This window comes from Myxine glutinosa, chromosome 12, assembly GCF_964187855.1.
Source record: "Myxine glutinosa chromosome 12, kmMyxGlut1.1, whole genome shotgun sequence".
Lineage (NCBI taxonomy): Eukaryota > Metazoa > Chordata > Myxini > Myxiniformes > Myxinidae > Myxine > Myxine glutinosa.
Genome location: NC_136272.1, coordinates 107,945,208 through 107,965,787, shown reverse-complemented (window position 1 = coordinate 107,965,787; position 20,580 = coordinate 107,945,208). Strand labels below are relative to the sequence as shown.

Here is a 20,580-nt window from a genome sequence, read left to right as displayed (position 1 = left end):
GTCTGGTCAGGCGTGGCTTTCTCAGGGGACGCCTGGCATGATAGCCTGCTTGAACCAGTCGTTGGTTGACTAGTCTTCTGGATACAGGCACATTTGTCAGTTGCTGCCACTCAGACCTAAGCCGATTAGCTTACTTGGTACGGCCATTGCGGATTAACCGGTGCAGCTGGCGATCATCCCTCCTTGTGGTTCTGCGGGGACGTCCTGGCCTCGGTATTGGAGTAGGGACACCCCTCTGAGCATTTCGTTTCAGGATCTTTGACACCTGACCTTGAGTGATGCCATACTGCCGAGCAATAGGACGCTGTTTCATGCCGTAATTTCGTAAAGCCACCACTCCATGACAAACAGCATTGTCGGGTTGACGGACCATCTCCAGAGGAAGCGGCAATAACTTTTGGAGACGTGAAGCAGTTGTTTTCCACTAATACAGAACGCAACAACCCTTGTATACCCGACTGTGAAGCCAATCATCAAATGCACCTGTCCGTACATTTTGCCACGCCACCTGTGATATAATCCTGTTGTTGACTTCTTGCTGCGACAGACAATCAGTGACATGGTTCTTTTAACAAATAAATCGCCAAAGTGTAAAAGAAACTCACCAGATTGATATACTGAGTTAAGAAAGTAAACCCAAGTCAAGGAAAAAAAAATATTCCATATTAAATGCCAAGTCTATGTACTGTAAAACCACATGTAACAAGTCTGGGTGAGGGTATGCAATCTTTGCTGTCTGTAGTTTTATTACTCCCGCCAGGGAGTAATGCATTCGATCGTGTCCGTCCGTGTGTGTGTTCGTGTGTTTGTGAACAAGATATCTGGAAAAGTTCTGAACGGATTTGGATGAAAGTTGGTGGGATGATTGCCCTTGGGATAAAGAAGAATTGATTCGTTTTTGGTGAAGCTCAGGATATTATTCCGGATCCAGGAATTTTTTGAAGGATTTTTTATCATTGGAAAATAGGGCTCAGCAGCGGCCACCCACGGCGGAAATATGCGCTCTACTGAGTGGCGTTCTAGTTTGGCACATGTGTTAGTTAGGCGAATGTGTTGGTTTGGCGCATGTGTTGGTTTGGCGCATGTGTTAGTTTGGCGCATGTGTTGGTTTGGCGCATGTGTTGGTTTGGCGCATGTGTTAGTTTGGCGCATGTGTTGGTTTGGCGCATGTTGGTTTGGCGCATGTGTTGGTTTGGCGCATGTGTTGGTTTGGCGCATGTGTTAGTTTGGCGCATGTGTTGGTTTGGCGCATGTGTTAGTTTGGCGCATGTGTTAGTTTGGCGCATGTGTTAGTTTGGCGCATGTGTTAGTTTGGCGAATGCGTTGGTTTGGCGTTTGTTATTTATTTTATAATCTGGGATAACTTGCTCTTGTTTGAATCGTTTAGAAGTGGTGTTCGGACGTTTATCGTGTCCCTGCAGAGGTCTGCTAATTTTAAATCTGCACTTGCTTTGTGGAGGGTAGGGGGTTGTCGTAACATCTTGCTTTGATATGCAAGTGGTAAGATGTTACCTTAAAAGCACCAATTAGCAAAACTGCCATGTCTTGATTTATTGTTGCTTTTGCTCTGCTCTGTACAACGTGGACATCAGCATCTTAGTTCTGTGGCAGTCTCGGCCTGGCAGACTTTCGTCGGCATGATTAGGGTCATAATCTATTTATGATTTTGGACATGCGGCTAGCTTCACCTTTGGCAATATTTTGGTTTGGTTCAGTGGAGTAATGGCCAACCAGGCCCCTGAATCTGGCGGGCCGGTGGGCCGGTGGTTTGAACCCTGGCCGAGTCTCACCAAAAACTTTAAAAAATCGTAGTGCTGCTTCCTTGTTTGACATTCAGCATTTAAAAGGATAGAACATGGACAAACAACCATAGGTTGGCATCCATGGGGAGGAGGAAATTGCTCCTTAGGAAATGCCCTGCTGAGTGTGGTGAGAAATGCAGCGCCATTGTTGTGACGTTGCTGGTACCCCGTGTTGAAGATGGATTGAGATGGACACCTGGTAAGTGATGGCACTTCCCCCAAACTCGGTGGTTGTGTTTTTGTCATCTACCAGTCTTTTGTTATGTCCCGTATGTTCATTTATGTCATATCTTCAAATGTTGTGCCATGTGTGTGTGGCAGTTCCACTATGAGCCTTGGATCATGCTTAAAAAAAAAACAACCAAGAAATGAGGGAGAATCTTTTCTTCCAAGTTTCACACCACTTGGAAACGTTTACACCTGTTCTCACTTTTACGTTTACCTTTCAATTTTTTTTTGTCCCCACTATCGAGATCTGCCGTCACGCATATGTTTTCTATTCCACAAATTAGCTACATCTTGTAAAGGTGTAATTAATCTCTTCGTGTGTCTCCTTATCCTGAACATCTTGTGACCTTATCCTCCTCCACCGACAGATCGTGAGCATGGGTTTGTGTGGAGTGTTTGAGTTGATCAGGGAGACGTGTGCAAGCCAGCCTGCATTGTGTGCCCGAAGTTTGCATGCCCTGCTCAACATGCTGCAAGGCCTCCTTCCTGAGGAGCTGCAGAGTGAGCCTGGGGATGTATTGGGTGAGTACCTTACCTGTGCCTTCAAGTAACCCTTCATATACGGTGATTATGAAACGAGTTGGAATTTGGGATGGTACCATTAACTCAGATTCAAACCCTCCACGATCCCTTTAAATTATTTCCTCAATAAGGGTAGGTTGTGTTGTTAAAATAAAATGTCCAATCGATGTCAATTCACACCTCATCACCTTTTGGAGTTCAAAACGATTTGTGGACCTGCTGCCAGGACTTTCACACAGATGCTGGCATTCTCTTTACCTCCATCACCGAAGGTGGATGGAGGTTATGTTTTCACCCCTGTCTGTCCGTTTGTCTGTCCGTTTGTCTGTCCGTTTGTCTGTCCGTTTGTCTGTCCATTTGTCCGTTTGTGAACAAGATGTCTCAAAAAGTTGTGGACGGATTCGGACGAAATTTGGCAGAGATGTAGCGTATGTGACAAGGGCGAAATGATTAGAATTTGGTGAAGATGTGGATTCGGATCCGGCTGGTAGAATTTTTAAATGATTAATTCACCATTGGGAGGTCTGGCCAAAAATGATACGTAGCAGGATATCTCAAAAAGTTATGGACAGATTTGGACGAAACTTTGTGGACCAGTTGTGTGTGTGTGACGAGGAAGAATCTATTAGATTTTGGTGAAGATCTGAAGATGAATTCGGATATGAGAATTATTTAAATTTTTAAGTGATTCTTCACTATTGTGTGATATGGCCAACCAGGCAGAGGTATGCTCTCTACTGAGTGCCGTTCTAGTTCTTCCACGTTGTAGCACAATTTGCTGATATCGATGATCCATTGGATGGTGGAAGCAAGTTGGATGGAGGTTGTTTTTGCTTCTTTTTTTTTTTTCCTTTTTTTTTTTTTGTATACAGAATTGAGGCTCTTGAAAGAGCGAACATTCATCACACATACAAATCAAACAGACACACAAAGTATATAATAATGGGAGCGGTAGACAAGATGGGGAGAGAAGGGGAAGCACACAAACTCTACATTTGAGAGCAGCGACATCGTGAGATCTGTGGGAGGGAGAGGGCTTGAGGGCTTGAGGGGAGGAGGCGTGGGAAGGGGGGCGTGGGGTTGGGAGTTTGTCTGTCTCCGAACAGGATATCTCAAAAGGTTGAGGACAGATTCTGGTGAAACTTTGTGGACAGGTTGGGTGAGTGACAACGAACAGTTTATTCAATTTTGGTGAATATCTGGATACGAGAATTTAAAAAAAATTAAGTGATTCTTCACCATTGAGTGATGAAGCAAAAAACGATATATAACATGATATTTCAAAATGTTGTGGATGCGTTATGACAAAACTTGGTGGATGACTGGGTTTGGCGACGAGAACAAGCTGATTAGCTTTTGTTTCAGTTCCGAATCCAGCTCCGGCCTATCAGTGGGATACAAAATGTAAACTGTTCAGCCTGGCGGAGGTATTCTCTCTACCCACTGGAAGCCTATTGTTCTTGTAAGGATTATTATTCTCACACATTTTGTGGAGACGATTCCGAGAAAACCGTTATAGCTAGTTCTATGAAACTGTAACTCATTATAGATACCAATGTAACTTAGTGCATGATGAATTTTGTTTTGGCAATTTTGACTTAGATTGGCTGCTATTGCCTATGACATCATGAACTTTAAACATCTTCTTCTCCTTAACCACTGAACGGATGAATGCAAAATTTTACGCTATGATAGCCAAGCCATGGGGATAAAAGTTTGCGGGGAAAAAAAAGAAAAAAAAGTCATCGATCACGTGGTTTGGTGGCCATATTGTATTTCAAAACAAAACTTTTAAAAATCTTCTCCGAAATCGCTTATCCGATTGATACGAAACTTGAAACACATGTTTACATTCCGATGGGGGAAACTATTTGCAAACTATGACGTCTTGAATTTAAGGGAAAAAATCTAAATAATCTTTCCTGGAATACCTCTTAACGGATCACTGCAAAATGCCAAACATATGATCAACTGCTGATGAATGAATGAATGAATGAATGATCGTTTTAAGGCCATTTTCCCCGCTAGAGCGGGGGTTAGCCTTGCGGGCCCCATGACAATCATGGTTCCCTGTTTGAGGCAATGTTTTTATGGCCGGATGCCCTTCCTGACGCCAACCCTTAGTCGCCTCTTACGATGTGCAGGGATACAGTGTACCTATTCTAAACCGGGGTACACACCAGGGTAACAACTGCTGATGTGGTAAAGATATTTGTAACCTGTGACATCATCAATCACGTGGTACGACGGCCATTTTGGATTTAAGGGAAACTTTTAAACATCTTTTTCTCCAGAACTGCTGAATGGACCAATACAAAATTTCATATGTATGATCAACCCCCCATGAGGAAAAATGTTTCTGAACTATGACATCATCAGTCACGTGGTATGGTGGTCATCTTGGATTTAAGGAAAAAGTATTTGACAATCCATATCTCCAGAACCACTTAACAGATCAATCCAAACCTTCATATGTATGATTGACTACACATGAGGAATATTATTTTACAAACAATGACATCAGTCACATAGCATGGCAGAAATGTTGGATTTAAGGAAAATAAATTGAAAATCCATATCTCCAGAACCGCTTAACCGATCGGAACTAAAATTCACAGATATGATTGACCATCGATGAGGAAAATGTATTGAAATGATGTCATCAGTCTTGTGGTATGGCAGCCATTTTGCCTGGAAGCCGATCATCATTGCTCACAGTTCTAGTTTATGCCTCCATTGCCAAAGTCGCCTGAGGCATTGTGTTTTCAGGGTGTCCGTCCGGCTGTCCGTCTGTCTGTCCGTCCATCCGTGATAGGTTTTTGTTACCACGATAACTTTAGAATGGCTGAAAGGATCTTAGTCAAACTTGTTGCAGGTATGTATCATGAGGTAAAGATGAACTGATTAGATTTTGGGGTCACGAGGTCAAAGGCCAAAGGTCAGAGGTCATGTAAGGTAAAAATCCTGTTACCGTGATAACATGTGAACCGGTGATGGGATTCTGACCAAATTTAGTACAATTATGTAGAATGATGTAAAGATTAACTGATTCGATTTTGGGGTCAAGAGGTTAAAGGTCAAAGTCTTTTATAGGTATATAACTTGAGAACGGCTGAAGTAATCTAATTCAAACTTGGTACAGGTATGTATAATGATGGAAAGATTAACTGATTAGACTTTGGGGACAACATCAAAGTTAAAGTCTGTAATATGTTTATGACGAGAATGGCTGAAGTGATCTAATTCAAACTTGGTACACATATGTATAATGATGTAAAGAATAACTGATTAGATTTTGGGGTCCCGGGGTCAAAGGTCAGAGGTCATGTCAGGTAAAATGTGAAAACTTTGAACAGCTGAAGGGATTTTAATTAAAACTTGGTACAGGTATGTATAATGATGTAAACATGAACTGATTAGATTTTGGGGTCAAGAGGTCAGAGGTCATGTCAGGTAAAATGTGATAACTTGAGTACAGTTCAATGGATTTAAATCAAACTTTGTACAAGTATTATAATGATGTAATAATGTGGGCGGAGGCATATCGGTCGATGTTGTGACATTGAAGAGTGTTGTTCTAGTTACCTTCGCAAAAGCGGAAGGTTATGTTTTGATCGCTGTGTATTTATTTGTATGTCTGTGTGTGTGTGTGTGTGTATGTTATTCGCATAACTCAAAAAGTATTCAACCGAATTGCATGAAATTTGGTGGGATGATTGGTTATTATACGGGACACATTTGATTAGATTTTGGGAGCAATCGGGTCAAAGGTCAAGGTCACGAAAAGGTCAAAATCGTATTTTTACCATAGCGCGGTCAATTTTTATCCAATTGGCATGCAACTAATGCCAAAATGTTCAGAATTCAATGCCCGATCTTGTGATATACGACATGACCCAGTGAATACATTACCCTTGTTAGCGGTTGGGGGTCAAAGGTCAGGGGGGTCACGACCTTGCAAAATGTGCGTTTTTTGTCATAACTCGGTCAATTCTTATCCGATTTGCATGAAATCAGCACCAAACTGTTCACTGTTCTGTTCCCTACACTCCCATGCCAAGTACAGAACAGTAGCTGCGGCGAAGGTATGCGCTCTACCGAGTGCCCGTTCTAGTTTTAATTGTTATTGCTGTTTTAGTTCTTTCTCTCATCTTAAAACTTTAAAGAAAAATGGCCTTAAAACGATCATTCTATTCTTCTTATTCCCATCCAATTGCCAACCTATGATTTGTAAACCGGCATTGACATAAAAACGACCGACTTGATGCATCACGTTATATATGTAATAATGTGGGTGGAGGCATATCGGTCGACGTTGCGATGTCAGTCATTATAGTCTGATTTAAATTCACTTTCATTTGTTGTTCAACTCGTACTTTAATTTGCTTGCTTGTGTTCCTTTGGCTGCAAAATGCTCTTGAAGTTAAATGTGTCCTTGTTATGATTACTCAGCCTGGTGTTGGCTTTATGGTTAAGGTGGCTGGCTTACGATCTTCTTTTTATTTAACATTTTTGTATTTTTCATATATACAGTATGTGGTTTAGGCTCGTGTAAGAGATAAGACACAGAACAGAACAGATCAGGAGACAGCCTAACAAAATGAACAGCAGGAGAAAGGGGAATCACCAATAGCATGGCAGAAGGAGAAGGTAGATGAGATGGACAAAGAAGGGATGCAGGTGACGTTGAGATGTAGGGGAGAATGCAAGGGATGGACAAGATCAATACATAAGCAAATTTTTTGGAGGGTGGGGATGGTTTCACAGGTGTAGAAAATATCATGGCTTTGTGTGTAGTCAGGGCCCTTAGAGATAATTTGGGGCCGTTTGGTTCAAATTCTTCCAAAAGCACCAAATTTGGCCCAGATGTTGCCCATGCCATACTCTTTCGATTTTTGACGGGCGCCAAGACGGCCGCCACCCCCCCCCCCCGGGGGCCCCATATTGGCGAAATACTAAATGGCCGCCACCCGGATTAGAGGAAAATCAGTTAAATAACCAAAAGGGTTGGAATCATGTATGATACCACTTTTCAGGGGTTTTCGAGGTCGAGGAATCCAATTATGATGTTATTTTGATGATTCGAGGTCAAGGTCATCTTAAAGGTCATTTTTGAGTCAAACATGTCGGTTTTTGAGTTTTTTGTCAAGATTTACGTGAGGTTCACCATTTTATGTTTCTGGGTTGGGTAATCGAACTCTGACCTTATTTTTGACAATTAGAGGAAATATTTACATGTCTATTTCCTAATTTTCAGGCATATGCAGTTCATCAGTCTAATTACAAAGGTATGGATTTTGATGTTTTATGAACTGTATGCCATATCCTTGTGTTTAATTTTTGTGCGATCATGATCCGGGTTCATGTATACATGATTGTATACATGTCATAAATATGACGTCATAGGTCATGTGACCTGGTGGCCATATTGGATTTTATGAAAACCTTAAAAATGGATCCCTGCCTTCATTTTTCGATCGATTCATTTTGAACTTTGACCACTTATAGTACGCCATGTGATTGGATGCATATCCTAATTATGACGTCATAGGTCAGGTGACATCGCGGGATGGACCGGTATGGTCCCCGGATCATACCGCCCTTGGCGCCCGTCAAAAATCGAAAGAGTATGGCATGGGCAAGTATGGCATTGATGCTTTTGGAAGAATTTGAACCAAAATATCCCTAAGGGCCCTGACTAGTGGGGGATGACTTGAGATGATTGTGAACAGCTGTCTTGATGGAAAGAATGAGAATAAAGCTTGACCTTTTCTACGCCCGTTGATTCACCCAAATCCACCTCCTTAAAATTCCGATCTCTTTCCTGAAGTTCCTTGTAGTGTCCATCTTGTTTATCCTGTGTAACCCGCCCCAGTAATCTCCCTTCCACAGATCTCCCGATGTTCCTGTTCTCTACTGTTGTACTTCCCTCTCTCCCTCTCTTGCCATCCGCTCTCTTTATTATATGTTCTTTGTGTTAGCTCTTGCACAAACCTCGACTCGGTATACAAAAAAAAAGACCTGGAGGAAAGAATGTGAATGAAGAGAGTGTGGAAGGTGCTTCCACAGGTGGGGAAAAAAGAGGAATAAATGTGTAGAGGTGAGTAGTGGTTCTGGATTTAGGGAATTTCACTCGGGGGAGGGGGAGTTGTTGGTGTACCACATTTGTCCTGCAGCTACTTGGGGTTAAGGTGGCTGGCTGGAGGGGAAGCGAAGAGCACAGAGTGGGCAGTGGGTGCAAGTGTGCAATGCCAGAAATGAGGCAGAAGAAGACAGAGACTACTGACTTATCGGCAAATGCGAAGAGATAGGCCCATAGACTCGGTATAATCACGAGAGATTCCATTGATCTTGAAAGCCTGGGCTTCCATGGCGTCGAGCTGAGCAAGATGTGAGGCAGGGGAGAGCAGTACTCAATCAAGCTGAGGATGAAAGCCTTGTAGGTGTATCGGAGTTCAGGTGTGCAAAGGAGGGACTTTGCACGACAGAGGATGCCCAGTTGGTGTCTGGCTTTGGAGGCCAACTTTGAAATATTACTTGCCCAAGAGAGATCATGGTTGAGATTGAGACCCAAGAGATTGAGTGAACCTCTGAGTGGGTTGTTGAGAAAGTAGATGTGAGAGTTTGTGGTACAGTCCTTTTGGAGAGAGAGTGTGAGTGTGTGACATTTCTCAAGATTGAAAGACTTATTCCAATTGCTTGACCAGATTGTAATTTTGTCAAGGTCTGAGGAGATAGAAGAGGCTGTTGTCTGTCTGATAGAAGGATGAGGGATGATATGACAGTGAGTGGAGTCATCAGTAAAGAGATAAAGAGGATTTTTCAGTCAGTGAGATCATTGATTAAGATTAGGAATAATATGGGGGCCCAGAACACTGCCTCAGGGCACTCCAGTCTTGATAGGGAGAGGAGAAGAAAGGGTTATGTTGAGGGCTCCGAGAGTGGAGGAAGTCAGTAATCCAAGAGTGGAGTTGGCCTTGGATTCCATAGGCAGATGGTTTGGAGAGTAAAACAGGATGCCAGACTGTATCTAAAGTTTGAGATATGTCCAGAGCGATGGCCCTTATCTGATGTCTGATATTGATGGCCTCCATCCAATGTTGGGAGAGTTGAAGCAGCATGTCCAAGGTAGAGTGACCAGGTCTGAATCCAATTTAATGATCGGAAAAAAGGAATGATTTGATGTCAATTGCGATGATGGATTTGATGACCCTGCTGATGATTGGAAGTAATCTCATTGGCATGTAGTTGACGGGATCCGTTTTTGCACCTTTTTACAGCTGTCACCGAAGGTGGGCGGAGGTTATGTTTTCACCCTTATCTGTCTGTCTGTTTGCCTGTCTGGTTGTGAAGAGGATATCTCAAAGTTGTGAACGGATTCAGACCAAATTTGTTTGGACAGGTTGGGTGTGTGACAAGGACAAAAGGATTCGATTTTGATGAAGATCCAGAGCCAGATTTGCACACTAGAATCTTCAAAGTGATTCTTCACCATTGAGAGATAGCCAAAATTATATATCGCATGATATCTTAAAACATTTTTGACAGATTCGGACAAAACTAGGTAGATGAGTTGGGTTGGTGAACAAGCTGATTATATTTTGGTTAATGTCCCGATGCAGATGCGGCTATCAATGGGATCCAAAACATAAACGGTTCAGCCTGGCTGTGGTATGCCATCCACGGAGTGCAGTTCTACTCTATGTAATGCTATGATGTTGGCTTATTTCCAAGCAGGTGGAAGATGACCTGTGGGTAAATGACTAGGTGAAGAGGGCAGAGAGAGAGAGAGGAAATGCAAGAGCAGCAGAACAGGTTTTTTGTACACGTGAGCCGATGCTGTCTGGTCCAGTTGTTGCAGAGTCAAGAGTTGAGGGTGCCAAAAACTTTGACACTTTCTCCGGTGCCAATAACACATAATCCAGGAGCAGTTGGGTACGACTGGGTACACTGATGCAAACCAGAAGTGAGGCATTCGGCCTTCTCACAAGCAGAGTCTGCTGTGGCGCCGTTTGAGGTGAGGGATGGGATGGGATGGAAGGGGAGCTTCTGCTAGAGACAGACTTGACAAGGTGCCACCAGGTTTTAGAAGAGGGTGACAAGTTTGAAAGTTCATTCTTGAGATTGGACAGATGTTGCTGACATTTTGGAATGCAGTGAGGTTTGCCTTTGGTTGGGTTTTCCTTCGAAAAGTTTTTTTTTTTTTTAAAGCAATTGTCTCACCACAGGATTCAGAGTACCAAGAACGAGAGGATGGGTCGGATAACTGAAGACAAGATGGGATGAATCTGTACAGGAGAGGAGGTTTTTGTGGAACAATTCCCAGGCTGAATCAATATGTGGGGCGGTAGATATTGGAGACCACTCCTGAAGCGTGATTGCTGCTTGCAGTTCCTGCCAGTTTGCCTGAGTGACAGACTCGCCGGCACTGAGGCTGTTCTCTGAGAATGGTCGGAGAGATGTCGACCTTCACAAACACATGATCAGATGAGCCAATTGGGGCAGAGGATGAGCAAGATACATTGGCGAGGAAGTTAGTTATCACCAAATCCAGAAGGAATGATTTGCTATTGGGTGACATATGGGTGGGAAAATTCGCTGAGTCGGTTCCAAGGGGTCACAGATATTTAGGGTTGTGAGTTTGAGGCCCCTGTCGTACTGTTGAACTAACACCAGGTGGGATGGCTTAGTCTGTCATCTGTCCGAGGTCCGCAAAATGAGCACCAGCTTATGCAACCTTCACATACACGGATTATTCTTACGAGTCTTTACGGATCGCCAACTCGTAGTCAATCACAAGCATCCGTAAATAACTCGCTGGTATCCGTAGATAACTCGTCACAACTCGCAACAACTTTTGACATGTCAAAAATCATCTTCCGTTATTTACGGATGCTTGCGATTGACTACGAGTTGGCGATCCGTAAGGACTCGTAAGAATAATCCGTGTATGTGAAGGCACCCTTACTGATAACAGGATCACTGCATTTGCGGCACAGCAACGCTTCCAGAAAATGATGCAGCCAGCAGCCACAGGCTGAATATAAAACAACAACATTACGATTACTGTTCGACTAACCCTTACTAATGGGTAAGGCTTTATTTATTGTGTTATCTGTGCTAAAGTATCTCCATATATGATGATTATCCATTTTACTCGATGCATTTGTTAATTTGAAACCAAATTGTGAAACCAAAAGAAAAGAGGTATCCCATCTTTGATTGTTTGGTTTTGCTTTCTCAGCTTCCCTGTTTACCCTCCTTCTGGACCTTGCGACACGCTCAGGCCACACCGGTGAGTCACTGAGTGACCAGCCCAGCAACGGCCACAGCCTTGGCTCCCTCGCCTGCTCGTGCCTTTTCAGCCTCGTTGTGGCCTGGGGAGATACGGGGAAAATCCTGAAAGCCATATCGGCCATCCTTACACACAATGGCAGCCTCTGTTCCCAACACATTACGGTGCGGCCTTCGTTCTTACCGGAAGTATTTTACTAAATAAATAATTTTTCGCTAAATATTAATGACTATAATGATTATAACACTGGTCAATAAAATTTTAAAATTTTATGATTCTAGTATATTTTGAGGTGATTCTAACCAACATGAACCTGTAGATTTCGATTATGATATCCAATTTTCACTAGCACATCCAGTTTTTGAGAACCAGTATACCATAGAAATACCACTTCATTTGAAATTCACAAACCTCTTGTTGACCCTGAGAAGGTAATCTTACCACCACTTCATTTGAAACTTGGTTTGATGAAGAACTTTGTGAAGGCCATGGATCAAGATGGTGCTGGCTTCCACTACTTGCTAATGAAGTTCCAAGGCATTGTATCTGAGGCCAAAGTAAAGGCAGGCGTTTTCAATGGTCCTCAAATTCGTCTTGGACTCACTAATCAGGACTTTGTAACGAGACCTGGAAAGCGTTGCTTGGGATATAGTGGGGGGGCCAATGTTTTCCCGTTGAATTCAAATGTTAATTTGTGGACACTGGTTGGGTTGTCTTTAGGGATGATAGAAGTTGTAGAAAAAATATGTCTCCATTTTTTTCAAGTTCTTTATAGCGGCCATTTTGGATTATCAAAATGGCGTTTGTTGAAAACCGAAATTGTCATTATCTTGGCTTCTAAATGACCTAGAGTGTTAATTTTGGTGTCCAAATGTACATATTTGCGGATACTTAATCCAATAAACACACATTTATACACCTACATATGATCAAAAGGGTTCTTATGGCAGCCATCTTGGATTTTCACGCACTTATGCCAACACATATATATATTTTTTTCCATCATTTTCACTTCTAAATCACATAAAGGCTGGACTTTAGTGTTCAAATGTACACTTATAATGTCTTTGTGCAATATTTTTAGTTGGCAGTGTTCATTGTTACATTGAAGGATCTCCATCCTCCTCATCATCAGTGTTATCGATTCCCATGGGGCGCTCCTGACCCGTGTTACCACACACCTCTTCATCTGCCCCACACATACACATCTCAGAACAGTTGAGATGCTGAGACCTGCATGAGCAGTGAGACATGCATTGGGTCTTCTTGCAGTTACATTTGATTAGATGTGTGATGGCAGCTGGGGCTGGAGGGTCCTTGGTTGTGATGGGCACCAGCTGATCTCCTTCTGCTCTCCATCCATGTTCTGTTGGTTGTGGAAGCTGGGGGTCCGGTACATCAGCCTGATGCCACACCATGGCCTGGAAATGTGCACGAGCAATGGCTTCATGTAAAGCTCCCCGTGTTGGTGGCAGCTTCTGTGCCTCTAGCTGTTTCTTGGTAAACAGTCTCCACCTCAGCTTGCCCACATCCACAACTGTAGTACGAGGCTCATACAGCTTTATATTTTTTGAGGCTCATACAGTTGATAGGTCGTGGTGCTCCTTGCGTGTAGCTGATTGTGAGCCAGCCATCTGACGGGCTTCTTCAGCAAGCCTACTCAGCTCTGGTGCTGTCAGAAAGAACCTTTCGTGGGCACTGGCATTCTGGGTAATGCCCACAATACCCCCTGTCACCTTCATGATCCTGTTGATGTGCTCCAGTGCATGGTCCACACCTACAGCACAGAAGGGGATTTCATTCTTATGGACACTGAAGTTCCCATCCATGAACTCTTGGTAGATCCCTGGATCTGTCATCTTCAGGGCCTTCATCTCTGCAAGGTACCGGGGAGTCAGCCTGGCATATTTCTGTTTGTCATGTGCAAAGAAGTATATGCACATCTCATCCAGTGAAGACAGGTGAAGCTCAAATTGTCCATCACGGGTGGCACGGATGAATGTGTATATCAGCATTATCATCCGCATGTAGCGTCGCACAAACTTGAACAGTGGACTCTTGGCTTCTTTCCTCTCATCAAACTTTGCCATGGCCTCCAGGACTTCGTTTGACTCGAGGACAGCTAGCATGTTGTTCTGCGCGCTTGTCATCTCCTCTCGGTTGTGTAGATGACAGCTCTGGGCAACCTGTTGTGCTGACTGGGTACATGGGCCCCTCAGATGGGGATGCTCTTGGAAGAATTCGTCCACATAGAGGTCGAAGAGGGCTTGGACAGTGGTGATGTGGGCCTCCAAAGCCCTCTTCATGTGCTTGGCTTCCAGTATTTGTCTGGTCGTTGTTGGGCCATAGATATCAGCCTCAGACCAAGCCTCGTCAAGACCACTGTCCTCTATGGCATTCCCAGCAGCCCTCAGTGCAGCCATCACAGTGTGCATCTCCCCTAGTCGCAGTACCCACTTGCCTTTGCAGTCATCTCTGGTCATCTCCAGCTGTTTGGCTCGCTCATACAGGGCCATGTCTAAGGTGATCACTGTCTTCCTATCGGGACCCATGACCATGCAGTTGATTTGCTGTGTCTGTTTCAAGACTGTTATCAGTGTTTGCCATTCATGGGCTGGTGCTGCTACCAATGGCAGGGCGTTGACCTCTGTCAGAGGCTTCGAAGAGGAGAGCAGTGAGTTGTAGGCTGTCCAAGTTGGGATATCGTGATGCTTGATCCTACTGCCAGGTGGTTGTTTTGGATCGTGGACGAGTGACCCAACAGGGTCAGCATGCTGGGGTTCTGCAGCTTGCAGCTGGTCATCTGGTGGGATGATGTCGTCTTGTACGTCCTCAGCTTCAGCTGTTCGCATGATTGTGCGTGAAAGTAGCCACACTGTGTCCGTCGCAGAGTACGGCTTGGTGACATCTGGGTTTGACCGTGTCTTGAAGCTATACGTGGTACCTGTGGCAGATTGTTTGTTTGGTGCTTGGCAAGGAACAAAGTCTGGAGCAGTCAGAACCTTGAGTGAGCGGTGTCTGGCCTTTCGGTCATGTAGTGTCAGTGTTCTATGTTCATCTGTGGAGGGTGCATGTTCCCGTCGTTGGTAGAGTGCCCAGGCTGTAGCATGGAGTGTCCGCTTCCCATCAGGTGTGTCTTCATTGAAGTCACTGTTGTCCACTGCAAAGAAGACAAACGTCCCTATGCGCATGGTTCTTGGAAAGTATACACCCTGTTCTGTCGTAGACTCTATGACTGAGTTGGCCAGCTGTGTCTCCAACCGCAAGATCCGACTATAATCAACAGACAGACCGAACCCATGCAGGAAATCCAGAAGCTTCTTGTTTCTGGTGGACTGATGGACTACAATGGCAACGGCAAGCTGCTGTGGCCATTCTAAGCGATGGCGGAATGGTGCATCTGGCTCTTTGGGCTTGTACGTGACTTGGCGTTTTGACTTGTAGCCGTACATGATGTTCTGACTGATGGTTATAACATCTCGATGAATAGTGGCTGAGCGCATAGTCTCTGGCTCAATGCTCGTGGCTGGTCCTTCCAGTAGCCAGCGGAGGAAAGCATAGAGTACTTTGGGTACATGCTTTTCAGCATCATCAGTGTTCATTTCTCCTTCAAATTGCCATGGGTGCTTGTTCTGACAAGCAATGGCACTGCGGAGAACAGAGGCACTCTCAAACAGTTGTTCGATGTTTTTTTCATTTGTCTTCGTCATTGCATCTTCGACAGCTGCATCACGCACGGCAGTGGAGAATACACAGTCTGACTCGTTTCGACGTTTTGGTTTCATGAAGTCAACGTCATCAATGTGAGAGTTGATTTTCTCCTTCATGCCTTGGGTAGTAGGTGATGGGACATTGTGCACACCATTATTGTCAAGAATCCTGGAGTAAACCGACTTCAGGTCAGACATGTTGAGAATTTCACCAGCTTGGAGTAGAGAGCGAACAAGGCTGACAAACTCAATGTCTGCGGCTATTTTGATAACATTAGTTTCTTGCAGTATGTGTTCTTTGTCATCACTTGATGTCCCACTCTTGGGAGCACGTTGGACATTCTGCACCCAGCATGGGAGATGATACTTGACGTCGATCGCATGAGCATCATGTGCACTGATGGCAGCACTCAGCTGAACTTTCCACTTGTGGTTGCTGCCTTCTTCAACAGCTTTCTTCAGCTGTTTACCTGCGTTGAACGTGCATACAACATGTACACTTTCCTTAGTGACCTCTTGACAGAAGAAACAAAGGTCTCTGTTGAATGGAGTTGATGATGAACGTGTGAAGCGAAGAGTCTCGTCTTGCGTAGAACCTGAGGTACTTGCAGCGGCAGGTGCAGAAGAAGGACGTCCACACCTCTTATGAAGATGCTGGGTGTCGCCATGTTCGCAGGCTTTCTGGTGGCGAACTCTAGCACGCTCCAGGTGAGCAGTGTTGCATGTAGATCCATAACATGCCCGGTGCCACTTTGCTTTATTGTTCCTCAAGTCAGTGGCAGTGAAACAGCTTAATCGTTCGCTGATCTGTTTGAAGTCGGCATCACCATATCGTGCCCTCTCCTGGATGAACTGGAGAAACTTTGCATATGAGCCCAGTGCTGGCTCAGTCACTAGTGCACCTTGGGGATCCTGGCACTGAATGCAAAGTGTGAAATCAGTTTCTTTCTTGGTTTTCTTGCTTTTTGGCTCCATCATAGCTCAGGGTCACGAATCTGGAACATACAAATAACAAATAACAATTAAGATAGATGTGCATTAAGTTAGATTTTGGACACTGGTTCGGCTGTGCCATAAAAACCTATTTTTATCCCTTGTAGGTTATTAAAGGTTTCATTCAATTCTCTATCCCCAAAAATGTACAACTGGACACCAGAATCGAAACTCTAGGTCATTTAGAAGCCAAGATAATGGAATTTTACGTTTTTGACATCCGCCATTTTGAAAATCCAAAATGGCCGCCATAAAGAACTTGAAACAATTGGAGACATATTTTTTCTAGAACTTATATCATCCCTAAAGACAGCCCAACCAGTGTCCAAAAATTAACAAGCAATTTCACCGGGCATTTCAATCTGCTACATTGGCCCCCCCACTAATAGCTTTGTGGCTCTTGCTAACAATTACCTTGGAAATTTTCGAGCACCAAATTATGAAGATCTTGTGGACAAGATGTTGAAGAGTTACCAGGCGCTCGGTGCTCGAATGTCACTCAAGATACATTTCTTCCATTCTCATCTGGACTTCTTTCCACAAAATCTTGGCGATGTCAGTGATGATCATGGAGAAAGGTTTCACCAAGAAATTGCCATCATGGAGACTCAATATCAAGGCCGATTCAATCCAAACATGATGGGCGACTACTGTTTGACTTTACAGCATGAAAGTGATTGCTCCTACAAACGCAAAAGTAAAGTTCAGAAGCACTTTTAATGTGATGTAAATAAAAACTTAAAGTTAATATTATTTTTTGTGATATTTTATAAAGTTCATATTATTTTTGGAGATTTACATTTTTTTATGTGATGTAAATAAAAACTTAAAGTTCATATTATTTTTGTGATATTTCATAAAGTTCATATTATTTTTGGAGATTTACATTTTTTAATGTGATGTAAATAAAAACTTTAAGTTCATATTATTTTTTGTGACAATAAATAGATTTATTGTGACTTAATCAAGAAATTCGCATGCTCTAAAGATTTTTTCCACACTTATGATTTACTACGTCAAGGTTACGTGATAGCGAAATTTTAAGGTCAGATTCGGATTCGTGGGCACCAAATTAGTTAGAAACAGTTGAAAATAAGTCAGAACCAATTTGGCTGTTGACCAGTGTTATGATTGTTGTACGTAATGAGTCTATCATAATGCGATTGCATTTTTCTTGTTTGCAATGCTCATGTTGTACCGCCCCTTCTCATCCCCCAATATTACTACTTTTTATAGTGACAGTCCTTTTGCATGTGCGTGTTTGTTATTTAATTTTATTTTGTCCTTTGGCATACCCTGTTTCTGTTGTACTAAAAATATATTTATCTTATCGTCTTGAGATAAATGACAGCAACAGCTATACCGACTTTACTGGGGTAAAGGGAACAAGCAGCCAAAAACAAATGGCATTCACATATGGGTGGTTGATTGGCAAGAAGGGAGAGGGTGGGAAGGGGGAAGGAATGTTGTAAAAGAGGTGGTGTGGAGTTGAACTTAAGGAAAGCAGGGGGTCAACAAGAGTAGAAAATTTCAGAAATGGTTATGGGGGGAAGCATGAGTGGCTCTGGCCAGCAGCTCGAAATATTGGTGGGAAAGAGCACAAATCAACAGATGCCAGGAGTGGGTGCCACAAATGAGAGAATAGAAAGATGAAGGTATGAGGATGAGCATTCCACTTAAACTTGGGGAGGGAGAATCTGGTGTGGGTTTACCTTACTATAATTCACCAAATGTCTGTCTGTTCCCAGGTACCGCAAAAACGGCTGAACCGATTGCAACGAAATTTTGCGTGGGCAATCCTGGGACCCCCTGGAGTAAAATAGGCTATATTGTTTTTCCAATTTTCCAGTTTTTCCAAACACGATGGAATAATATTTACCGATATGAACAGTGATGTGGCTTTTATTGAAATTCTACAAATAATGTTTAGATTTTGAAGATCTGTGTGTGATTTGATTTAACGGATGTTTATATAGATCGTTTAAAATAAAAAAGCCTTCAATTTCTGATATTTTGCCTTTTCATTTCGGCCTCCCAATTGAAGCCCCACCCATAGGGTGGGTTCCGTTGCTAGTGGAAGAAATTACATTTTTGATCATTGTATCTAATGGCTCTTCCTTCTTTGTAAGCAAGTTAGAGGGCAAATAACACTTAAATTTTTTTTTTTTTGTATTTTCTATGAAACAAACAAAACAAAAAGTTTTTAAGAAACAAAACTTCCACACATAACTCTTAACATACAAATTCTGATTGTGTGGCTCTGTAGATACCTGCGATCTTGGTATCACTGCAGCGCAGTGTACAAGCAGCACTCGTAGGCCGGGTCCAGATACAGGACTGGTTTGGTGCTGGCGTGCAGCGCCGTGCACTCTTTCAGCGCTGGCAGCTGCAAGAGGTCATTGTTGAAGGTGATCGTCCATGCCTCCTTCAGAGCGATGGCACCCATCTCTACCTCCTCACCAGACGTGGACTCTACCGTGTTGGCTCTGGTTATGGGGGCACTGTCAGGGTAAGAATGTCTCCATTGCCCTTGCTTAACTACTGCTTAAGGCACGGGAAGCATTTTTACCCTGCGCTCGCGAAGCGAAAAGCAGGGTAAAGCATTCCTGTGCGTCCGTTTTGAAATTTTTGAAAATTTTGAATTTTTGAATTTTCATGAAATTGAAATGAAATTTCATGAAAAAAAAATTTTGAAAATTCATTTTCTCGGCAACCGTTGGTCCGATTGGCACGAAATTTTACCATAGGAGTGCCTCCACCTGCATAATTTTTTTATTCATAATTATGACGTCATAGGTCACGCGGTAGGGACACCATATTGGAAAAACGTTACACCTCTATATCTCCCAAACCGCTTAATGGAAAAAAATTGAAACATGGCTCATTGTCAAGTACTCCCCATGGGGAATAAGGTATGTTGATGATGATGTCATCAGTGCCTTTATTATGACGTCATAATTCGACAAGTACAACGCTTGTTCTGATCAGTCTGAAAAAAAAAAACCCTCTGCACCTGTTAGTCCGATGGACTCTAAAATTTTCAGAATATGAGCGGCTCCACCTGTATAATTTTTAAAATGATAATTATGACGTCATTGGTCACGTGGTACAGGTGCCATCTTGGAAAATCGAAAAAAGTTGCACCTCTATATCAAAGAAAACGCCCCATGGAAAAAATTGAAACATGGCTCATTGTCAAGTACATGCATTGAAGTCCCCCTTTGGGGACTAAGATATGTTAATGATGATGTTATCGGTACCTTAATTATGACGTCATTCGACAAGTACAACGCTTGATTCGATCAGTATGAATTTTTTTTCTATGCAATTCCTGGTCTGATTGACACAAAATTTTCACCATAGGAGGGCCTCCTCCTGTAGAATATTGTTACGGTCCGCGGATAAGGATGTTGTTTGCCGAGCGGAGGCACCGCGGCCGAACAGTTTTCCCCGACTAAACCCAATTCCCGAACGTTGGCCGGATCGCGCCACAGATATTCAATTTGGAAACCTCTAAAGCGACCGAATGTAAAGAGGAAGAAGAAGACGTACAGAAGAGTAACGGGATTTATTATTTACACACACAAGCAAAAGGAGCAGTCAAAGTTATATACAGGGAACATGGAAAAGCAGGTGACACAGTGAAAATACTAGCTTATACAAACTTAATTAAATACCCAGGACAGAACAAACAGAACAAACTCACGTACACAAGAAGGATGGAATGGCAGGAATGAATGCTGGAAGGAGGATTGGGAAGGTTCAGCTGGGGCAGATGGGTCGGGCTTGATCCCGCACGGGACGTTGGCTGGACCTCGACGGCCACTGATGCCACCGCTATCTGGTTCCCGTGGGGTACCGGGTTGAAGCTGCCTGGTGGAGCCAAAGCTGCTTCTCTGGCTCACCTCAGGGCGCGTCTGCCGTCTCTGGCGCAACTGCTTGTAATTGACCTTGAACCTTCTCTCTCTTCAAAGCTCATCTGGATCTTCTTACGCAGTACCTTGCGCGCGCGCTTTTATAACGCCTTCGG

The 20,580-nt window shown here is 43.4% G+C and overlaps 2 protein-coding genes across 2 annotated transcripts in view; one reads left to right on the top strand and one right to left on the bottom strand.

Annotated features, from left to right (window-relative positions):
* The window catches only part of MYCBP2 (MYC binding protein 2), a 381,848-nt gene that overhangs the window by 50,432 nt on the left and 310,836 nt on the right, over positions 1-20,580 (top strand). Inside the window, 3 exon segments of the mRNA XM_078766193.1 lie at positions 2,399-2,552; positions 11,797-12,011; positions 18,817-19,059. Coding sequence (XP_078622319.1) covers positions 2,399-2,552; positions 11,797-12,011; positions 18,817-19,059 — 612 coding nt within the window.
* Positions 1-20,580, bottom strand: part of LOC144888382 (uncharacterized) — a 146,851-nt gene that overhangs the window by 55,630 nt on the left and 70,641 nt on the right. The window lies entirely within an intron of this gene.